This window comes from Rhinopithecus roxellana, chromosome 1 (assembly GCF_007565055.1).
Source record: "Rhinopithecus roxellana isolate Shanxi Qingling chromosome 1, ASM756505v1, whole genome shotgun sequence".
Lineage (NCBI taxonomy): Eukaryota > Metazoa > Chordata > Mammalia > Primates > Cercopithecidae > Rhinopithecus > Rhinopithecus roxellana.
This window is the reverse complement of record NC_044549.1, coordinates 44,245,075-44,265,592: the sequence shown is the minus strand read 5'-3', so window position 1 is coordinate 44,265,592 and position 20,518 is coordinate 44,245,075. Positions and strand designations below refer to the sequence as shown.

Below are 20,518 nucleotides of genomic sequence, written 5' to 3'. Positions count from 1 at the left end.
GAACCGAGTGAGAGGAGGCATTGAGCATTGAGCAGGAAGTGGAGGGGAAGCTGAGGAGTAGGGGAGGGAGATGGGGAGGAAGGGAAGGCAGAGAGGTGGCCGGGGAAGGGCAGGGAGCAACCGACAGAGAGGCAGGACCTGGTGGTGAGAGATTCTTTCTGTTTAGAATCCATGGAAAGTTATTTTTTAGTGATGTTTGATATAAGCTCTATCTTTAGTTATCTTGAAGTCTTAAAGGAGATAGTTTGGACTGTAGGCACCAGGTTGGCAGATATATTGTTCATCATTAGGACAAGGAACTTTGGAAGAATTCACAGTCAGGACTGTCATGGCGAAGGGACAGTCTCTGGAGAAGGAGGCTGCCAGGAAGTCTCCTCCATGGCGTTCATCGCTTTGCCCAGCAGGGAGGGGAAGGAGTGCAGAAGAACAGGGCTGTGGGAACAGAGGCTCCTGTCCTGGCTGGGCCCGGTGTCCCCTGAGGGGACCACCATCAGTGACCAGCCTCTGGGCCCCACTCCAGCATGGCCAGTGGGAATATCTAGGCTGGGGATGGAGACAGGTTCTGCAGCTGCCACAAGGACCATTGGGCTTTCTGTGCTACACGTGCCTGGAATCCTGGAGAGAGATCCACAGAAGGCAAGCTTTCACCCTGAGCTGCCCATACTGGATGAGTTTTACGAGAAATAGTCCCCTGAAGCGGGGATGGGGGCCCGGGAGCACACAGTAGTGACTGAGAGCTGTTAGAAGGTTTGAACTCGGAGTCAGCAGTGCCTTTTAAATCTTTTTCCAGCTTTTACCCAGCTTCTAAAACACAGTGATGAGCCGTGCTGGTTGATGCTTACGCACCAGTGTCATAAGGTCTTTAAGGTTATTTATTAATGAAAAGGTTGCCAGTGGGAAGACACGTGGGCTTGAGCGCCTCTCACCAAACCCAGGAATGGCCAGTAGAGTGGGGCCCGGGTGCTGCAGGAGGGAGTGTAGGCAGACTGGGGGAGGCCAAGTAGCCGCTGTCCTGGAACTGTTAGAGTAAGTAGGTGGCGGGATTTGAGCCCAGTCCACTCCGTTGTGTTCTTAACAGTCCCCCTGCCATGGTTTGTGGACCGGTGTTATCTGTCCTGTTACCAACTCGCCATAGTGACCTGGCACTGGGCTCTCCACACCAACATGACAAGTAGTGTGGTTAGGATGGTCCCGGCCCCCCACTCAGCACAGGAAGAAAAACTGGAGGTGACTCCAGAGGAAGAAAAACTTGGAGGTGACTCCAGAGGCTGCTGAGGCTCCCCGGAGCCCTCAGCTGGGGGTAGAGCTGGGGGTAGAGCTCTGTGCCACCAGGGCCCCATGTCTGTTTCAGTGCCTGATAGCCCTGCACCAGCCTCAGCAGATGACCAAAGGAGCATCGGGAAAGGCCAGAACAGGCTTATTCACACCATTTCGGCCTATTTTTGAGTCATAGAGACCAGCATGCATGTAATATAGCTCAGTTCTCAGTTCTGTAGCAAAATTTTTGCCAGCTCCTGGGATGGAATTGAATGGGCCAGCCCCTTGCAGGGGGTCTTCCGCGGGAAGCTTGCTTGTCCAGCTCTCTGCTGCCCACCACACCTGTGCTCTGAGGGATCCTGGGAGCATCAGGCACAGGCCTGCCCCCCGGAGGGAGTGCTCACTTGAGTGACATCTACGCCTCCAGCCCAGGGCTGGGATGGTGACGTGGGATCACTTTATAGCCTGGAGGGAGGGCCTGGCCATTCTCAGAGGGCAAGGAGAAGGGTGCAGTTTGCCTAGGCAGACAACTACCAGGCCATCCTGGGCTGGCGCTGGCAGCCTGGGAGGAGCTCAGAGCCCATAGTTGGTCACTTGGAGGTGACTCCAGAGGCTGCTGAGGCTCCCCGGAGCCCTCAGCTGGGGGTAGAGCTGGGGGTAGAGCTCTGTGCCACCAGGGCCCCATGTCTGTTTCAGTGCCTGATAGCCCTGGCTCATGGAGAGGAACATAAATCCATCTTTTTGTATTTTCAAACTGTCCTCATTGGGAATGAAGAGGGGTGTGTTCATTTGGATTTTGGGTTCACCCAGTGTTTGCCGAACTCTGCCCAGCAGAGTGCTCTACACTGCCAGGGAAGGGGCATCCTCTGTCCTAATCCTGGCATCACGAGGCTAATCTAAACAGCAAGTCTTGGGGCTACTTGTCACCTCCTGCACCACCTGTGAGACTCCACCCTTCCCCACAGTGGGGAAGCCTCCATTCTGCCACCACTGGTGAGACCCCGACACACCTCTCTCCCTTTGTGAAATTCATAAATTAAAGGGGGCTTTGAGTCTGAGAGCTGGTAAGGGCCCTTCCCACCCTCACCTCTGATAGAACAGCAGTCAGATCTGTGGCAGGTGGGTTCCTTACCCTCTGAGTCCCCAAACAACCCTGGCCTTGCAAGAATGCATTGATTCTCAGTTACTAAAACAGCTGTTGCAGGTAACTAGAGTGTAATTTTTTAAAGTGCAAAATGTGCTAACTCCTGGAGATTTTATGTGTGCTCGGTGTGATGTACACGAGGAGGTGAGTGTGCATGAGTGTGTCCCTGTGACAGAGATTGTGCAGCCCAGCAGTTCCCCGATTTCCATCTGAGTAAGGACCAGGATTGAGAGGGGTCCCTCCGAGCCCAGGGTGCAGGAGGATGGTGAGGAGAGGTTTAGGAAGGGAGTTGAGCATGGGGGCAGGAAGAGCTTAGACACATGGATTGTGCCTGTGGATGAAGTGAAATCTCAGGGCGTCCCCAGTGTCTAGCACAGCACCTGTCTCTTAGGGAGAGCCCAGCTATATTCTCCAAGGGAAGGGAGGGAGGGAGGGAATGAGGGAGGGAGGAAGGAAGGAGGTCCTGAGTGACCATACTCTCTATGTCCACGCCCTTTGGGAGACTGTAGAGAGATGAGCTGCAGCCTTTTAGAAGCCTCTGAGCTTTGGGTTCTCTCTGTTCTCATTCTCTTTCTCTATCCTCTTTTAGGGCTTTGAAGACCCCAAGGACAAGTGAGTAATGTGCCCTTCCTTATTCCTGCTCCCTGGGTCTAGGGGATATCTCCCAATCCACCTTATCATTTGGTTTCTCCACACTCCATGGAAAATGACCCCTCTTGCAGTCTTCGCTGAGAGTGAATGGAGCTCCCCCTAGCCATCAGGTGGTCAGCAGCAGCCCCAGACAGGCTAGGGCAGCCCAGGAACCCAGGCCACCCAGCAGAAGGACAGGGCTCAGCACTGCCCATTTTATCTCCGTGACACGCACGTGCATGTGTGCACACACATGGGCTCCCTCAGGAAAGTGCAGACCTTACACACTGGTCAGCAGCGCCTGGCATCCAGTGCCCCGAGGCAATGCCCACTTCTCCCTCCTTCACTTCCGGTTCTCAGGACTGTCAGAAATTCCACTCCAGGACTGGGCTTTACCCTGAGAAACAGGGTGTTGAAGGTCAGCACTCAAGTCTATGAAACCTGCTTCTCAAGAGTGCCCTGAGCTGGGTGAAAGAAACCAGGTGGGCCACAGTCCCCGTGGCAAAAACCCGAGAAACTCTCGCTCCCTGATCTAGGGCTTCTTTTCAGGAGGATAGCAGAGCTGGAGGGTAAAGAGCAAAGCCTGTTAGCTGTAGGGAAAGTCCAATTAAACCATCAATGGTAGCTCACATTGTTATGCTAATAAAATATGTTAACAGAGTCAGAAAAGCCTATTGTCAACAACCCCCTTAAGCCGGAAGGGCTGAGACTTGGGCAGTTGTCTGTTCACCTGTGCAGTTGTTAAGAGCTCGGCTTAGGCTTCTGGTCTCAGTCTCAGCTCCTGCTGCCCTGATTGGGCTGATGGTGGACAGCTGCCGGGCCTCTCTGAGAGTCTGGGGGGATGGTTGGAAGAGCCAGCCCTCTGCTGGTGCCCCTGTGGTCAACCTGTCTCACGCCTGTGCCTTCTGCTCCCCAGGAATGCCCAGGAGAGTGCGAACCCTGAGGATGAAGTAGATGAGTTTCTGGGCCGCGCCATTGATGCCAGGAGCATTGACAGGCTTCGGTCTGAGCATGTCCGCAAGTTCCTCCTGACCTTCAGGGAGCCTGACTTAGAGAAGAAGGTACAGCACCCTGGGTGGGAAGGAGGCCCCTGTACTGAATCAGGACCAGGAGGAGGAGGGCAAGGAAACCGTACAGCTCCGTCCTGCCCCCAGCACCATGGAAGGGGTGGCCTCAGTTTCCCCAGCTCTGATGCTGCGCTGCCTAGGGAGATGTGAGGTCTAGGGAGGCTTCCCTGGTTGGAAAGGATACATCTTAACTTCTCTGTGCCTTAGTTTCATTATCTAGAAAATGGGGCAGTTAACATTCCCACTTCATAGGGTTATAGTGAGGATGAAATGAGTTTCTTTTTTTTTTTTGAAACGGAGTTGCACTCTGTTGGCCAGGCTGGAGTCCAGTGGCTTGATCTTGGCTCACTGCAACCTCCTCCCGCTGGATTCAAGTAATTCTTCTGCCTCAGCCTCCTGTGTAGCTAGGATGATAGGCACCCTCCACCACTCCCGGCTAATTTTTGTATTTTTAGTAGAGATAGGGTTTCACTGTGTTGGACAGGCTGATCTTGAACTCCTGACCTCAGGTGATCCACCTGCCTCGGTCTCCCAAAATGCTGGGATTACAGGCGTGAGCCACCATGCCCAGCAGAGTTTCTATGTATGACACAGTATCCGTCGCATAGTAGGCGTTCGGTGCATATTCGTTGTTATTTGCATTGTTGTTATTATCGTTGTCGATGGATAGCCCAACTGCTTTGTTCCATTGAGACCTTAAGGTGGTAAAGTTGGCAGGGATAGTGAAGATCTCTCTGTTGCATTTCCTCACATTGTGAATGTGAAAGCTAAAGCCCAGAGTGGTTGGGGGACCTGCTTTCGGCCACCCAGTGAAGCAGCGACAGAGCTGGAGCCAGACCCCGGTCTGGTCAGTTCTCTTCGCACTGTGTGGCAGCGTCTCCCCAGGGTTCAGTTAAAGTGGACTTGGGGTGTGCTCATCAGCATTCAGCTAGACAAGCACACTGAATCAGCGAGGTGGAGCTGTGGAAATGGACCAGCAGTGTATGGACCTGACTTGGGTGTTACTCTGGGTGACTGTGCCAGCCCAACCTCCATCAGTGTGGCTGATTGGTATCATGGGAGGAGCTGGGGCAAGGAGCCTCAGATGTGACTTTGGACAAGTCTTGTGAGCTCTCTGAGGCCCAGCTTGCTCATCTCTGAAGAAGAAATGACAGCCGTTATATTCTGACTTCCCGGGCTGTTGTGGGGGTGCTGGATGAGGCCTGTAGACACCTGACATGTTTCCTAGCGGGTAGATGGTGTGCAGTCATGTATGGCCATGATCAGCATGGATTACCCTGAAGGTGACTCACCTGCAGAAGGTTTCAGATCCCTCTCAACTGCCCTCTCCATAGGCACCACCGTCTGGTGATCTGGAATGGTTTCCTGGGGTCTAAGTCTGGCTCTGGTTCTCGGGTCTTCCTTGTTGTGGGAGTGGGCTGCACAAGTGACCACCCCTGAGTGGCTGCCCTGAGTGTGTGGGATTGACAGGGCTGGAGTGGACTAGGCCAGGTGTCTTGGCCCTTCTCACCATGCCCGTCTCCTCTCAGTACTCCAAGCAGGTAGATGACCGATTTGGTGCCTATGTGGCGTGTGCGTCGCTCGTCTTCCTCTTCATCTGCTTTGTCCAGATCACCATCGTGCCCCAGTGAGTATCCCCAGCCCTCTTGGGCTCCTTCCCCTGGCTGCAGGGAATCCCAGGGTTGGGAGGGGGTGGTCATTTAGGAGAACAGAGCAGGGAGTCTGGCCTACACTTGCTTAGGCAGGGAGAGAAGTTTCTGAGTGTGCCCTCAGTGGGATAGGAAGCCGGGGGTCTGACCTCTCTGGGTAGGAAGATGATGTGCTCATTCCAGGGTGGGCGACTTCTCACCGGTCGCTGCTTAGCTGTACGAGAGTTGCTTTTTTTAGGGAGAGGGAGACAGAGTCTCACTCTGTTGCCCAGGCTGGAGTGCAGAGGCACCATCTTGGCTCACTACAACTTCCGCCTCCCGAGTTCAAGCATTTCTCCTGCCTCAGCCTCCTGAGTAGCTGGGAATACAGGCACCCACCACCATGCCTGGCTAATTTTTTGTATTTTAGTGGGACAGGGTTTCACCATGTTGCCTGGGCTGGTCTCGAACTCCCAAGCTCAGGCAATCCATCTGCCTTGTCCTCCCAAAGTGCTAGGATTATAGGTGTGAGCCACCGCGCCTGGTCAAGAGACGCCTTTTTATCACTTAATTGTCTCGTCCCATTAACCCACTCCACCACTGACAATTGAGTCACCCAAAGTATTCCCTGGGCTGCTTTCTGTGTAACCTTTAATTCTTGGGAAAAAAAAAATATTCAAAAGATGCAGGTTTTCTACTATTGTGGATATTTCTAAGAATGGATTTCAAGTTCTGAAAGTATTTCACAAAGAGGTGTTTCTTTTTTTTTTTTTTTTTTTTTTTTTGAGACGGAGTCTTGCTCTGCCGCCCAGGCTGGAGTGCAGTGGCCGGCTCTCAGCTCACTGCAAGCTCCGCCTCCCGGGTTCACGCCATTCTCCTGTCTCAGCCTCCCGAGTAGCTGGGACTACAGGCGCCCGCCTCGTCGCCCGGCTAGTTTTTTTGTATTTTTTAGTAGAGACGGGGTTTCACCGTATTAGCCAGGATGGTCTCGATCTCCTGACCTCGTGATCCGCCCGTCTCGGCCTCCCAAAGTGCTGGGATTACAGGCTTGAGCCACCGCGCCCGGCCACAAAGAGGTGTTTCTGAACTTTTCTGAGGACTGGCTGTGTCGCCGAGAAAGCCTGTGGCTTCTATGGGGGGGTACTTTGAAGTATGCATGGCTTTTGGAAATGAAGTGTTTGTTAAATTGTCATTCACATTAGAGTCTCGCTTGGGAAGAGAAACATAATTGCCTTATGTATGTACACCTATACACATACACCTATACATATATATACACACATACATACAAGTGTATGCATAAATACATATTTTTACTTTTTATTATGTAATTCCTCAAATGCACAGAAAAGTAATTAATCTAATTAGTACCCATCCCCTAGATAGAATAGCTGTTAATATTTTGCAGTGTTTGTTTCATCTATTTTATTCTGATTGTTTTAAAGTAAATTTAGACACAAAGACATTTACCCATAAAAGCCTCAATGTACACCTAATTTAAGGACATTTTCCTCCTTAACCCCAATACTTTATATACCAAAAAAATTAGCATAAATTCCCTACTATCACCTACTACCCAGTCCATATTCAAATTTCTCAAACTGTCCCCCAAAATGTCTTCTACTTTTAGTTTTATTTGTAGCCAGGATCTACTCAAAATCCGCTGATTGAATTTGGTTATATCTTCTAAGCCTTGCTTCATCTGAAGAGTCCCCAAAGCCAGTACCTTCTGTTTTTCATGTTGATATAATGGTATTTGAGAAGTTACAAAAGTAGCCGAGAGGGATTCTGTGCGTCCTGCATCCAGTTTCCCCGAATGTTGACAACTTCTGTAACTGTAGTGTAATGATCAAAACCAGGAAATCAACACTAAAATGATACTATTAACTCATCTACTGACCTTATTCTAATTCGTCGTTTTCCCCTCACTATCCAGCTTGTGTCCCCGGAGCCTTTTCAGGATCCCGCGTCACATGTAGTTGATTCATGTCCTCCATCCCCTCCCATCTGTGATAGTTCCTCAGTCTTTGCTTGTCTTTCATGACCTTGGCACTTTTGAGGATTACTGGCCAATTAATTTGTAGTTTCCATTTGAGTGCGTCTGATGTTTTTTCATGATTAGATTTTGGCAAGGCTCCCACTGAAGTGATGATGTGTCCTTCTCCGTGTACCATAGAAGGAGGTACATCATGTTGACATGTATTTTATTTTTAACAACATTAAAAGAATGAAAAGATCTCCCTTACATTTGTATCTGCCGTGACTCTGTTGGATGCCACAGGTGAAAACCAGGCACTGGCAGCCAGCTCCACCCTGGTTGACCCCTGCACTGAGGCTGTGCAGAGCTGGGGTCCTTGTTGGCATAAAACCCCATCTTTCTGTACTGATGTGGACCCACAAGTATCAAGAAGCAATCTGGAGGCTGGGCACAGTGGCTCATGTCTGTAATCCCAGCACTTTGGGAGGCCAAGGGAGGTGGATCACTTGAGGCCAGGAGTTCAAGACCAGCCTGGCCAACACAGTGGAAATGCAAAAAATCAGCCAGGTGTGGTGGTGCACACCTGTAATCCCAGCTACTCAGTAGGCTGAGGTGGGAGAATCACTTGAACCTGGGAGGCAGAGGTTGCAGTGAGCCGAGATCACACCACTGCACTCCGGCCTGGGCAACAAAGTGAGACTCTGTCTCAAAAAAAAAAGCAATCTGGTTTATAATCCCGTTGCAACTGACAGTCCCTGTAGCTTGAGTGCATAGTCCTGCCTCTTTGCTGCTTTTCCTTCTCTGCAGCGGCTTGAGGGCTGGGTCATCTCAGTTACCTGCCCTGCCTGCAACAGCTTCATTCCCTCCAAGTGGCTTAGACATTGGCAGAGGTCATTCTCTAGCCACCTCCTCTCTAGGAAAGCCACTCTAAAGGTCTTTCTTTTCCTCTGAAGAGAATTCGTTTCTCTTGTTCCATTTGTTGAAGACAGCTAAGTGCTGGCTTCTGTGGAGGCCTGGAACAAAGATGCTGTTTGAATCCTCCCTAGAGGTGTTCACCTGCCTCTCACGCCCCCCACTGGCTTTTAACCCCATAACAACACCTGGCATCTTCAGGCCACTCTTCCTCCCTTGAACAGCCACCTGGTGCTATGGTGGGGTATGTTGTCTCCAGGCCAGCCCTTGCCCCAGGAGGGCCAATGGGAAGTTCCGGATGGAAAGTCACTTACACTTACACTTTTGTCTGAGGGTGGCCACCCGCGGTGGCTCTGAAGGTCACCTGTGATCTGCATCTGAAAGGAGGGGCAGAGGGAAATCCTTGCATTTTTCTTGTTGAACTGGCTAGGAATAGAGGAGCAAAAACTATGGGACGTGGCAGTCCCACAGACTTGTTTTGGGACCTGGCAGTGGAAAGGGGGTGGGGCTTAGAGATTCTGCCCTTCTAAAGAGACAGTCACCCCTGTTTCTCAAAGAGTGACTGGCTGTGCTGCTGACAAAGGCATTTCTAGAAATGAAGGCCACTGATCCAATCAGTTTTCAGCCTTCACAGTTGTTTATGGAGCCGTGAGTGACGACTTGGAGGGAATAACCAGGTGGTTCTTCCAAGCTAAATGAAGCACATGAGTGAATAGCTGAGAACTAGGCAAAATACCTATCAGGTGTCACCGGTTCTCCATTCAGCTTCCTGTGGGCTGCTGTCCCCACCGGAAGGGGAGGGAACCATACCCTTATGGGGAGGGCTCCAGAATCCACCTGCAAGGCTGTGTAAGCCCTGCTCAGGCAGTCAGTGCAAAAGGCTGGGCAGTGGATTAGGGGAGATGGAGCAACTTGAGGTTCCCTCTCCGGATTTCAGAGCCCAGGCCCTCTGAAGCTGTGAGGATGGGCACGGGGGACCTGTGGCCTGCTTGTCAGGCAGGCCCCCCAGAAGGTGCAGCCCTGCCACCTGAGCCTGGCTTCTCCCTCCCCTCCTCTCTCCCTCCAGCTCCGTATTCATGCTCAGCTTCTACCTGACCTGTTCCCTGCTGCTGACCTTGGTGGTGTTTGTGTCTGTGATCTACTCCTGCGTAAAGGTGAGTGTAGCTGACAGCTGGGTTGCAACCACCTTCTTCCCGCTTGTCTCAGCCCTGGTAGGGGCCCTACACAGGGGCCTGAAATGTGAAGGGGCCCGAGTATTGTGCTTGGCAGGGGTGGGAGAGTGCCTGATGCCAGCCACACCTCTCCATTGGCATTGGCAGCAAGCTCGCCTGGAGGTGGGCAAATGGTCAGCGGGAACCTGTTCTTCACTGGCTGCTTTAACTTGCCCTTGGCAAATCTCTGCAACCAGAAGATGCTGTGGCTGCTGCGCCTGTTCATGTTATGCACAAGGAAGGAAGGACGCCTAGCACCAAGCCTGGCACAGAGCAGTGCCCAGTGAATATTTGCTGAGACAATGGGCGTGGGGGAGGTCTCCCTCGACATGCACTTTGGTGCTCCCATGTGCTCTGGAATTTTGCCTGGAGGGGACCTCAGAGATTATAGGTCTTGAGCCACCCAGCATGTAGATGAGGAGTGTGGCCCTAGAGTGATTCGGTATTTCCACGCGGGCCACACAGCCGGCTGGTGTTGGCGGCAGAAATGTGGCTCTTGTTCTGAGTTTTTCTCCCATATCTCTTAGGCGTGCTGTGTCCCCTGTCCAGGCTGTGTCCCTCAATGTGACCTGGCTCCGGGTCATTCTGGTCTGTGGTAGAAACCACTTATGTTCCTGTTTGCCGTGCCCATCAGGCCTTTCCCTCAGTTTCTTCACCAGTGGTTTCAGAATTCCCTGACGCACCAGGCTGGCCCCCAGGAAGCACTCATCCCTGGGGCAGATCTGTGCCTCTCCCACATCTGCTGAGCCTCTCTGACTCCTCCCTGACACTCACTGGGAGCTAAGCCTCTAGGGTGGGCAGTGGGGCACTAAGGTGCAGCCTTGCCATAACTCCCTCTTCTGCAGTGAGCACCACGTCTTCCTTCTGGAGGAATTGGACCTTCATCCCCTCCAAAGTCCCCTTTCTCTCTCCACCCTCCAGAGAGGGCCATTATTAGTCTATTAACTGTATAGTCACATCGTGGTCAAGGTCTTGTTAGACTGATTGTCAGAATTGGAAGGGACCTTAGGAATCACCTGCTGTGGTTCACCTCCCCTGCCAGGTGCAGAGGTGGACAGCCAGAGAGGGCAGGGTCAGCCAGAGCCATCGGGCACGTCTGAGAAGCACGCCATGCTGAGCCGCGTGCTCCGTCAGTTGCTAGTATTATAGCATCTGATAGGCTGCATCGTAGGGCTTAACGTTAGCTGGTTCCCTGCCTCTTCACTGACCCTCCTTCCTCAAGGCCACAACCTCCCTCCTGCCCCATGTTCAGCCACTCCTGCCTTTTGGTCTTGCGGTTGTCAAGGCCCCCCTAGCCTGCTTTATCCAGAGTGGTCAGTTCCACTTCTTCATCCCGTGGCTATGAAAGGACACCGTATTTTCTCAATAGCCACAAAGTGGAAACAACCCAAGCATCCATGAGCAGATGAATAGATAAACAAAGTTCGTGTATACTGCAGTGGAATGTTATTCCACCACAAAGAGGAATGCAGCGCCGTTCCATGCTGCCACATAGAAGGACCTTGAAAACCTGACAGTGAGTGAAAGAAGCCAGACACAAAAGGTCACATGTATCATCTGATTCCATTTATATGAAATGCCTAGAACAGGCAAATTCATAGACACAGAAAGCAGACTAGAGATTCCCAGTGGCTGGCAGGAGGGAGATCGGGCATTATTGCTTAATGGGTTCAGAGCTTCTGTTTGGGGTGATGAGAGGGTTTTGGAAATTGATAGCAATATTGGTCGCACAACATGAGTGTGGTTAATGCCACTGAATGGTACACTTAGAAATGGTTAAAATGGCAGATTCTATGTTGTGTAAATATTGCCACAGTGAAAAGTCACAACCACCTACAAAAGAAGTACACCATAGTTCAAAGCTCTTTTGCTGAGCCTCAACGAGAACATTTCTTTTTAAGTAAGGAGCCTGAGGCAAAGTCATTCTTTGTTTGTTTCAGGCACTTAATTAGCCCATTCAAATCAGAATCAAAGCTGTGCATAGTCTGCCATTTTTTAAGCTTGAACCTAAATTTCCTTCCTTTTCTGTTAGGGGCTTAGGTGAACCTGAGCGCTACTGATTTCATTCCGTTTGAGTTTCCTGATTTGCAGTCAGTTGTGGAGGAGGGGAAGGATGGACCCATTTTCCTGCCTGCAGCCACCTTCACTGGCCATTGTTGGTCTCATGAGTTTTTTTTCCCCACAGTTCAAGATGAGTTATGAAAATCATCCCTGCCTTCTTTGGTATTGTTGAATTCGCCTATTTTGTTATCAATGCGAAATTCACTGAGCATGTTCTCCGTTCTTTTATCTAGCCCAGTGATTTTTGCTGCCTCTGTTCTGTGGAGGCCTCGGTTTCCTTGGGGTGGGGGAGGGGGCTGGTAGATGGAATACTCACCCTCCATCCCCAGGCTACACAAACACTGTCCCCCCAGTCCCATACCATCCAGCTAGGTAGCCTGCTTTTTCCATCTTACAGATAGAAGGCTTCATTAAAGAATTTTAGTGGCTTATGAAGCCTGGAACCTGCCGCTCTGGGCTGGAGGTCGACCCATTAAATAGACTCCAGCACCCACCCTCAGCTCCTATCCTTGCCGCCTCCTTCTCTCGTGGCCTGATTAGCCATTTTCTCAGGGTTTATCCACTTTCTGGAACGCAGAGCCCAATTTGAAAAGTCGTTTGTAATATGAACTTCTTTCCATTGAATTCTTCTTCCCTCTTTCGTGTTGTGGGTTAAACAGCTTGCATGTGAAGACATGAAAGGAGATTCTACCTGGCTGTACCTCCTGCCATGTGCATGGCGGGGAGCAGTACCCCTTCTTCCCTGATGCAGATGTCAGCCTGTCACTGAGCACTGTGGCACACTCACTGCAGTGGGTTGACCAATGAAGTTCATTTTCTCACCTTTGCAGGTGCTGACACGAAGCTGACTAGCCTGCAGTGTTTAGGGTTCTTCTGTTTTCTTTTTGAAAAACATTTGTGGTTTTACCAGAACTCAGAAACTTTTTCTCATTTTCTCAGTCTCTCAGAAGTCACAGGGAGTGGCTTTGCAAAGAGATACGACAGTTCCCAAATTACCCCCAAGCCAGGTAGTGTCAGTCTCTTTCTCTATTTCATTTACTTTTCAATTTTCCCAGAACAACATGGACTGACTTCCTTAAACTGTCCATATTTTAACCTTTTCAAAGACAGAAATATGAGAAAGTGTCGGCTGAGTGAGTTGTCTTCTCTGGCTGTCGGGGAGCAGTTTTCCCTGGTCCTTTCTGGGTTTTGCCTTCTTACTAAGTGCTCTGGTGGCCTTTTTATCTTGGGCCTATTCAGTCTGTTCCAGACACAGCTCAGTGCAGCTCACACACTCCCCTGGATTTCTCAGCGGGGCTAACTTGGTGCCTTGGTCTTCATCGTGTCCTCAAGTCCTGGTTTCACTCCTGAGCCTCAGCTGCCTTGCAGAGCCCCCGCTGCCCCTCAGATGTCTTGCCTTAGGGACCGTCCCCCTGAGTGCTTCCTTCTGGAGATGCTGTCTTAGAGGGCAAGTCTGCACATCTGCACGAACCCCCGCTCCTTCCCTTGGCATCTGTGCTGACCTGGGCCCCAGAACTGCTTTTCCTAGAGAAAACCATGTTAAAGCCCTGCTCACCATCACACGTTGTCCACAACTCAGAGGATCTCAGGTTGGAAGGGGCCCATGCAGTGAGAGAGCCCAGCCACCCACCTGAGGCTGGATTTCCCAGTGATAACCCTGCGAGGGGTGCGCCAGCCTCTGCTTTGCTTGATCACCTCCAGGGATAGGGAGTTTGCTCACGGCTCCTAAGTGCAGCCCCTTCCCTCTTTAGCCAGCTCCAAATACTTAGGTACAGATGGGCCCTATGGGGGAACTCAGCTGCGTAGCTCTGTGTGTGTGTGTGTCTGTGTGTGTGTCTCTGTGTGTGTGTGTGTGTGTGTGTGTGTGTGTGTGTGAATCTCTCTTATCCCCCAGCCTGATGGCTTGCTCTTGGTCTACCTTGTACTGATCCCCTGGACCTGATCGAATGAGCACCTGGGATCTGTGACCAGAGCCTCCTGTGGGCCCTGTCTGCTCTGCAGTCACCGACAGAGCCTCTTCTCCTCTCCCTGCAGCCTGTGTGTAGCTAAGCCCACCTTGCTGGTTCTCCTTTCTACCACTCCAACTCAAGTCCTGGTACACAATTTCTAAAATAGGGTCTAACCGTGCAACCAGTACCCCTCCCCTCCTAGGTGCCTTCCATCCTGTGAGGATTTTAGGATTCCCATGTTCACCTTTCCGCCTGCATGCTCAGGGGGGCACATTCCTCTCACCATTCACATCTCATCATACACATCATTCATTTAGGAGATGGAGAGGTCTTCGTTCCAGGAGGCATATTGTAGGTTCCCCCTGTGTTTTTCAAGACAGGACAGTCCAGGATCCACATCCAAGCTATGCTACTTTGAGCTGTGTTTCCTGAGCCTCAAAGGTGGCTTTTATTGAATCTACTTTGCAGATGAGGAAACGGAAGCCCAGAGAGGTTAGACAGCCTTTTCTAGATCCTATAGTTAGGAAGTGGTTATTGCTAGGATTTAAAACCAGGTGGCTTTTAATTCAGAGCCCATGAGCCTCCCCTCCAGGACACTGCCTCTGCTAATATGTCCAGTCGACTCCTGAAAGGCCAAATGATGAGAGCACCGGGTGGACCCCTTCTACAGACTGCCAGGTTTGACCTCTGTGGTTTTCTTACCTTTTTTTTCTTTTTCTGAAGTAGGAGCTACTGCTTCTTTTATTAGCTCCTTGTCAAAGAGGCTGTATTCTTAAACTTTTTTGCCATCCAATTTCATCCCCTCCTTTTATCTTTGCAATACCCTGGCCCCGCATCACAGACAGGGGCCCAGGGAGGTCTTCAGCGTGCCTGGAGACATTCAAAGAGGCCAGGATCAAACTGTTCCTTACCCCAATCACAGTTTATTAACTATGTTCCCACTCCTGTTTTTCATGTTGAATTGATTTGAATTAATCAGATTGGGAATGTACTGGTTCTGAACTTATTTTTTGAACACAGTTCTTTTTCTGGGCTCTGATTGTGAGCAGGCATTAAGTGATTGGCTGGTACAGACAGTCATCCTGCTAGAAAATCCTCTCCACAATCTGACTGCATTTGTGGTGTAGCCCTGGGAAGAGACTCTGCCCCTGGCAAAGAGTTTTGTTGTTGTTGTTGTTGTTGTTGTTGTTTTTGAGACGGAGTCTTGCTCTGTTGCCCAGGCTGGAGTGCAATGGCATGATCTCGGCTCACTGCCAGCTCCACCTCCCGGGTTCATGCCATTCTTCTGCCTCAGTTTCTCAAGTAGCTGAGACTACAGGCGCCTGCCACAATGCCTGGCTAATTTTTTGTATTTTTAGTAGAGACGGGGTTTCACCGTGTTAGCCAGGATGCCCTCGATCTCCCGACCTTGTGATCCACCCTCCTCAGCCTCCCAAAGTGCTGGGATTACAGGCATGAGCCACCGCACCCAGCCAAGAGTTTTAAGATCCACACTGAGGTAAAATCTGGATTTAGGGTTGACATATAGATGAACTCTCTAATTATAGGAAATGAGACACTCTATAAACTGTTATCAAGACAGGATGTCAAATCTTCTGGAGACTTCAAAAAAGCAGCAATTCCTGAGTTCCTACTAAGGTTTTAAAGTCAAGAGAAAGTCTTTTTAAAGAGTGTAGAGGGTGACCGGGTGCGGTGGCTCACGCCTGTAAATCCCAGCACTTTGGGAGTCTAAGGTGGGTGGATCACGAGATCAGGAGACTGCGACCATCCTGGTTTCACCTGGCTAACACGGTGAAACCCTGTCTCTACTAAAAATACAAAAACAAAATTAGCCGGGCGTGTTGGCGGGCGCCTGTGGTCCCAGCCACTCTGGAGGCTGAGGCGGGAGAATGGCGTGAACCCGGGAGGCGGAGCTTGCAGTGAGCAGAGATTGTGCCACTGCACTCCAGCCTGGGCAACAGAGGGAGACTCCGTCTCAAAAAAAAAAAAAAAAAAAAAAAAAAGAGTGTGGAGGGAAGTTGACTTGTAGCAAGCAAACCAGTGCACATTCAGTCATTCATTAGCTGGTAGAGCCACATCTAACATTGATATTTTTTTTAAGCCTACAGTTCTTCTCCTGGCCTCTGGATGGTCCTGGTGGGGCTCCTGGTCCCATATTCACCAGGAAGCTAATGTGCATACCCTATTGCCCGACCACCTTTTATTAAGAAAGTTTTAGCATGTATTAGTAACCTTTGCCTCTATCAGTCATTACATTGGTGGTTGCAAAATGATGAAGGAAGCCTCTCAATCAGTGGATGGGGTGATCAGAACTGAGCAGTTTAAACAACATAGGGCAAATAGGAGTTGGGGTGGGGTTGGGGGAAGGGGATGGAGATAGAATGACAAAATTTTCAGCAGCCAACGATTTGAAACCATCTGTCATACCATTTCAGAGTAAGATCCGCATGCTAGTGCCAAAACACTTTACCCAGCTGTGAAACCAAAAATTCCTTTAAATGGGAAATAAGGACTTTCATTCTTATTGGCGATATAGCTCTTTAAAATGCAAACATTAACTAACTTTTCTGTTGCATTTAACAGCTTACAGAGCACTTTCAAATGCATCACTTTGCTAAGTCTTGATAGCCACTCTGGGAGAGAGCTATTCCCAATTTCCCAGTAAGGAGACTGAAGTTCAGAGTGTAGGATCACACAGCCAGTAAGAGGCTGAGCAAGATTTTTTAAAATAAGAGCTTCATTGAGACATAATTTGCATACCATAAAATTCACCTTTATACAGGTGAATGAACTTTTAATACACGAGTTTTTAGTGTATTCACAAAGTTATTCAACTATTGATGCTGATTCCAGAATGTTGTTGTCATCCCCAGAAGAAACCCCCAGACCCATTAGCAGTCACTCCTCCCTCCCTGATCACCACAGCCCTCGACAACCACTCATCTACTTTGTCTCTATCATTCGCGTGTTCTGGACATCTCACATAAAGGGCATCTCACGTGGCCTTGTGAGACTGGTTTCATGCACTGAGCATGTTAGTTTTAAGGCTCGTCCATATTGCAGCATGTAACAGCACTTTACTCTCTTTATGCCTGAAAAATATTCCTGTGTATGGATATATCACATTTTGTTTATTCATCAATTGATGGACGATTAAATTGTTTCCACTTTCAGGCTATTAGGAAGAATACAGCTGTGAACAAGGGTGTACAAGTATCTGTACAAGTCCCTGTTTCAAATTCTTTGGGGCATATACCCAGAAGTGGAATTACTGGATCATAAGAATAATTCTATGCTTGAGTTTTTGAGGAGCTGCCCTACTGTTTTCCTCAGTGGCTGCCTCATTTTACATTCCCACCAGCAATGCACAAGGATTCCAGCTTCTCTGCATCCTCACCAATACTTTTTTTTTTTTTTTTTAACTTTCCTGATGGTGTTAGTTGAAGGACAAAAATAATTAATTTTGATAAAGTCCAATTTATGTATTTTTTCTTTTTTGATTGGTGCTTTTGGTGTCACCTCTAAGAAACTGTTGCCTGATCCAAAGTCACAAAGATCTACTTGTCTGTTTTCCCGTAAGAGTTCTGTAGTTTTGGCTTTTACATTTAAGTTTTCTGGTCCATTTTGAGTTAATTTTTGTACAGGGTGCAGTAGGGACCCAACTTCATTTTTTTGCCTGTGGATATCCATGTGTCCCAGCACCATTTGTTGAAAAGACTGCCCTTTCACCATTGTCTTGGAACGCTTGTCAAAATCATTGGGCCATAAATGGAAGGATTTGTTTCTGGACCCTCAATCTATTTGATTCATTTCTATGTCTATTAAGCAAGATTTTAATACAAGCTTATGCTCTTCAGATCACACTTAACTTTCCTTCTACCACATAAGACGGTTTGGTCAGAGGGTCTCTTTTATTATCCCAGAGGGTCTCCTTCATTATCCCAGTGTTTGCTCAGAACATGTGCCACAGGCTTGGTGGTATAGGAGCATACCTGGGAGGCTCTCCTGCTGGGGAGATGGAGTCCCAGGCCTTCATCTTTCAGCCTGTAGCCTGTGCGAGACTGCCAGTCCTCTGCCATGGCAGCAGTTCTTCCTGTGATCTGTCCGTCTTTGTGGTCCCCTCTTTCCCTCTGCTGATAGGAAATGGCTTTGCTGGAAGGGTGGAGGAGGATTCTGGGGTCAGAAAGATATACACTTTCCCTATGCACACAGCCAGCCCCAAGCCCAAGACCTGGGGGTGAGCAGGGACCTGACTTTTTGTCTAGAATGCTGAAGGGTCTAAGGTGTGATTTTACCCTACTTACAAGCTAATGAGTTTGCTTGTTGCTGTTTCGTAGAGGCTGGCAGAAGACACGAGACTCCTGGGTCAGAGACAAAAACTTTATTACTCATGTTACAGTCAGCAGCATGAGTATATTTGTGTTGGAAGTCCCTTTGCCACTGAAGTCCCATGTGATGGGCCCTCATGGATGCTGCACATGTAGTGGGTTTGGGTTGCAGCTGAAGCTTCAACACTGGACCAAGGGCCCGACACTTTTTTGGGTTGGCAGCAAATACTGTAGCACACAAGCTAGTTCCCCTCCCCACTGGGAGTAAGTGGTCACATGGTGGTCATGCTATGGCCCTATGACCTATTTAGCTGTCAGCGTGGCCAACTACAGACACTCTCAGTATCAGGAGATGGAGGAGAAGCCTTGTGGTCTGGCACTTTCAGCAGGAATTTTCAGGGATGCTCACGGCCCATGATTGGGGTAGAGACCTTTGCCTGCTTCACTCACCACAAAAGCTGGGGGTGCCCAAAGGTCCTAAGAGCCCTACAAATAGGAGACTTCAGAGATGGGATGTGGCTTGCTCAGGAACACAAAGGAAAAACCAAGCCAAGTCCAGGCTTCCCGACTCCTGGTTCAGTGCTTTTTCAACCACCCTGTCTGCCCTTGGGGGTTTTATGGACACCTAGCATGTCTGTAGCAGATAGACCTCAGCAGGAAGGGTTGGGGCAGGTAGGGGTGGGGCATCATGGATCCACTGTTTTGCTTCTCTGTCCATCAGATTCTTTTTCCAGCCTAGGTTGCATGGGAGATGAGGGGGACATCATTTACAAGGCCAGCTGCATCAGATTTGGTGGCAGAAATGGGACTTAGGAGCCCAATCATTTAATTACCAAAGCTGCAGGGGGTCTTTGAGTAGACATGGTTTGTCTAGTGGAAGAATACAGAGGAGGAGAGGGTGAGGAAAATGGCAGGTCCATGGAGCTTTGTGCTAAGGACAGAGCTCACTCCGTGCTCAGGGCCACATCCACCTCCCTCCTGCTCCTCGCTGCTCAGTTCCTCCTCCTGAGTGAGGCCTAATCCTCTCCAAATCCTTAAACCTACCACTGCCCACTCCCTCCCAGAAGCCTTCTCAACCTTCCGGGGAACATTCTGAGCCCTCCACGACTCCTCAGCTGCCACCCACCGCCCCTCCCTGATGGCACACAGCAGGTCAATGTGCTTTTTTATTGATTTCTCTGTTGGGTCAAGATACCATCTTTCCTCTCATCCTGCCTCTCTCACCTGGGTTCCCCACGTAGTCCCGCTCCTGGTCAGCTGCAGAATCTGCCCTGCCGTTGACCTGGAAGCAATGTTGCAGCAGTTCAAGGTTGGAGACTTGCAGGCTGGGAGGGCCACCAGGAAGGCCCGGGGGTCATGCTGGGGAGAGACACAGGTAGGTCCACTACACTCCCAGGGCCATTTGTGGAGTCCTTGCTGAATGCTATTCCGTCTCTCCCTCCCTCCCTCTCTACCCCCCACCCCCACCCTAGCTCTTCCCCTCCCCGCTGCAGACTCTCTCCAGGAAGATCGTGCGGTCCAAGATGAACAGCACCCTAGTTGGGGTGTTCACCATCACCCTGGTGTTCCTGGCGGCTTTTGTCAACATGGTGGGTGGCTGCACGATCTCCCAGCACCTCCACAGCCCCACTGGATCAAACCCATTGGAGCCACGTACCCGCCCGGCAGGGCTAGGAGAGACTTTCTTATTTGTGTCGCTCCTGGGTCTGGGATAAGCTTTGACTCAATGTGCCTCACATGGATTCTTTTTTTTTTTTTTTTTTTGAGACAGAGTCTTGCTCTGTCACCCAGGCTGGGGTGCAGTGGCCGGATCTCAGCTCACTGCAAGCTCTGCCTCCTGGGTTTATGCCATTCTCCTGCCTCAGCCTCCCAAGTAGCTGAGACTACAGGTGTGCACCACCACCATGCCCAGCTAATTTTTTTTTTTTTTTTTAGAGATGGGGTTTCCCCATGTTGCCAGGCTGGTTGCCAGACTGGTCTCAAACTCCTGGGCTCAAGTGATCCGCTGGCCTTGGCCTCTCAAAATGCTGGGATTACAGGCATGAGCCACTATGCTTGGTACTCTCCCACTAAGTGAAGTTCTTAGCTCTTCATTCTCAAGCCTGGTGGGGCCAGGAAGAGTTTAGGGAATGTCCCCAAGGCATGTTTAAGTGCCCCTCCTTGGCAGGGCACGCCAGCCACACCCCCTCCAGCCAGGGCAGCTGGGCAAACCTTGCCCGTTCCTCAGCCTCTTTCAGATTTTGTCCCCATCAGTGTCATACTGCACCTGAGGTGGAGGACGGGTGGGAGCCTGCAGCTGGGCTTGCCCTACCTGTCCCCCAGCAGCTTACCCTGCCCTCACCACCCTCCTCCC

The 20,518-nt window shown here is 50.2% G+C and overlaps 1 protein-coding gene across 1 annotated transcript in view; it reads left to right on the top strand.

Annotated features, from left to right (window-relative positions):
* ADCY5 (adenylate cyclase 5) overlaps window positions 1-20,518 on the top strand; it is a 166,349-nt gene that overhangs the window by 124,145 nt on the left and 21,686 nt on the right. Inside the window, exons 9-13 of the mRNA XM_030942126.1 lie at window positions 2,991-3,013; window positions 3,948-4,092; window positions 5,628-5,725; window positions 9,683-9,770; window positions 19,638-19,754. Of these exons, the coding sequence (XP_030797986.1) occupies window positions 2,991-3,013; window positions 3,948-4,092; window positions 5,628-5,725; window positions 9,683-9,770; window positions 19,638-19,754 (471 nt within the window). The remainder of the gene's footprint in view (window positions 1-2,990; window positions 3,014-3,947; window positions 4,093-5,627; window positions 5,726-9,682; window positions 9,771-19,637; window positions 19,755-20,518) is intronic.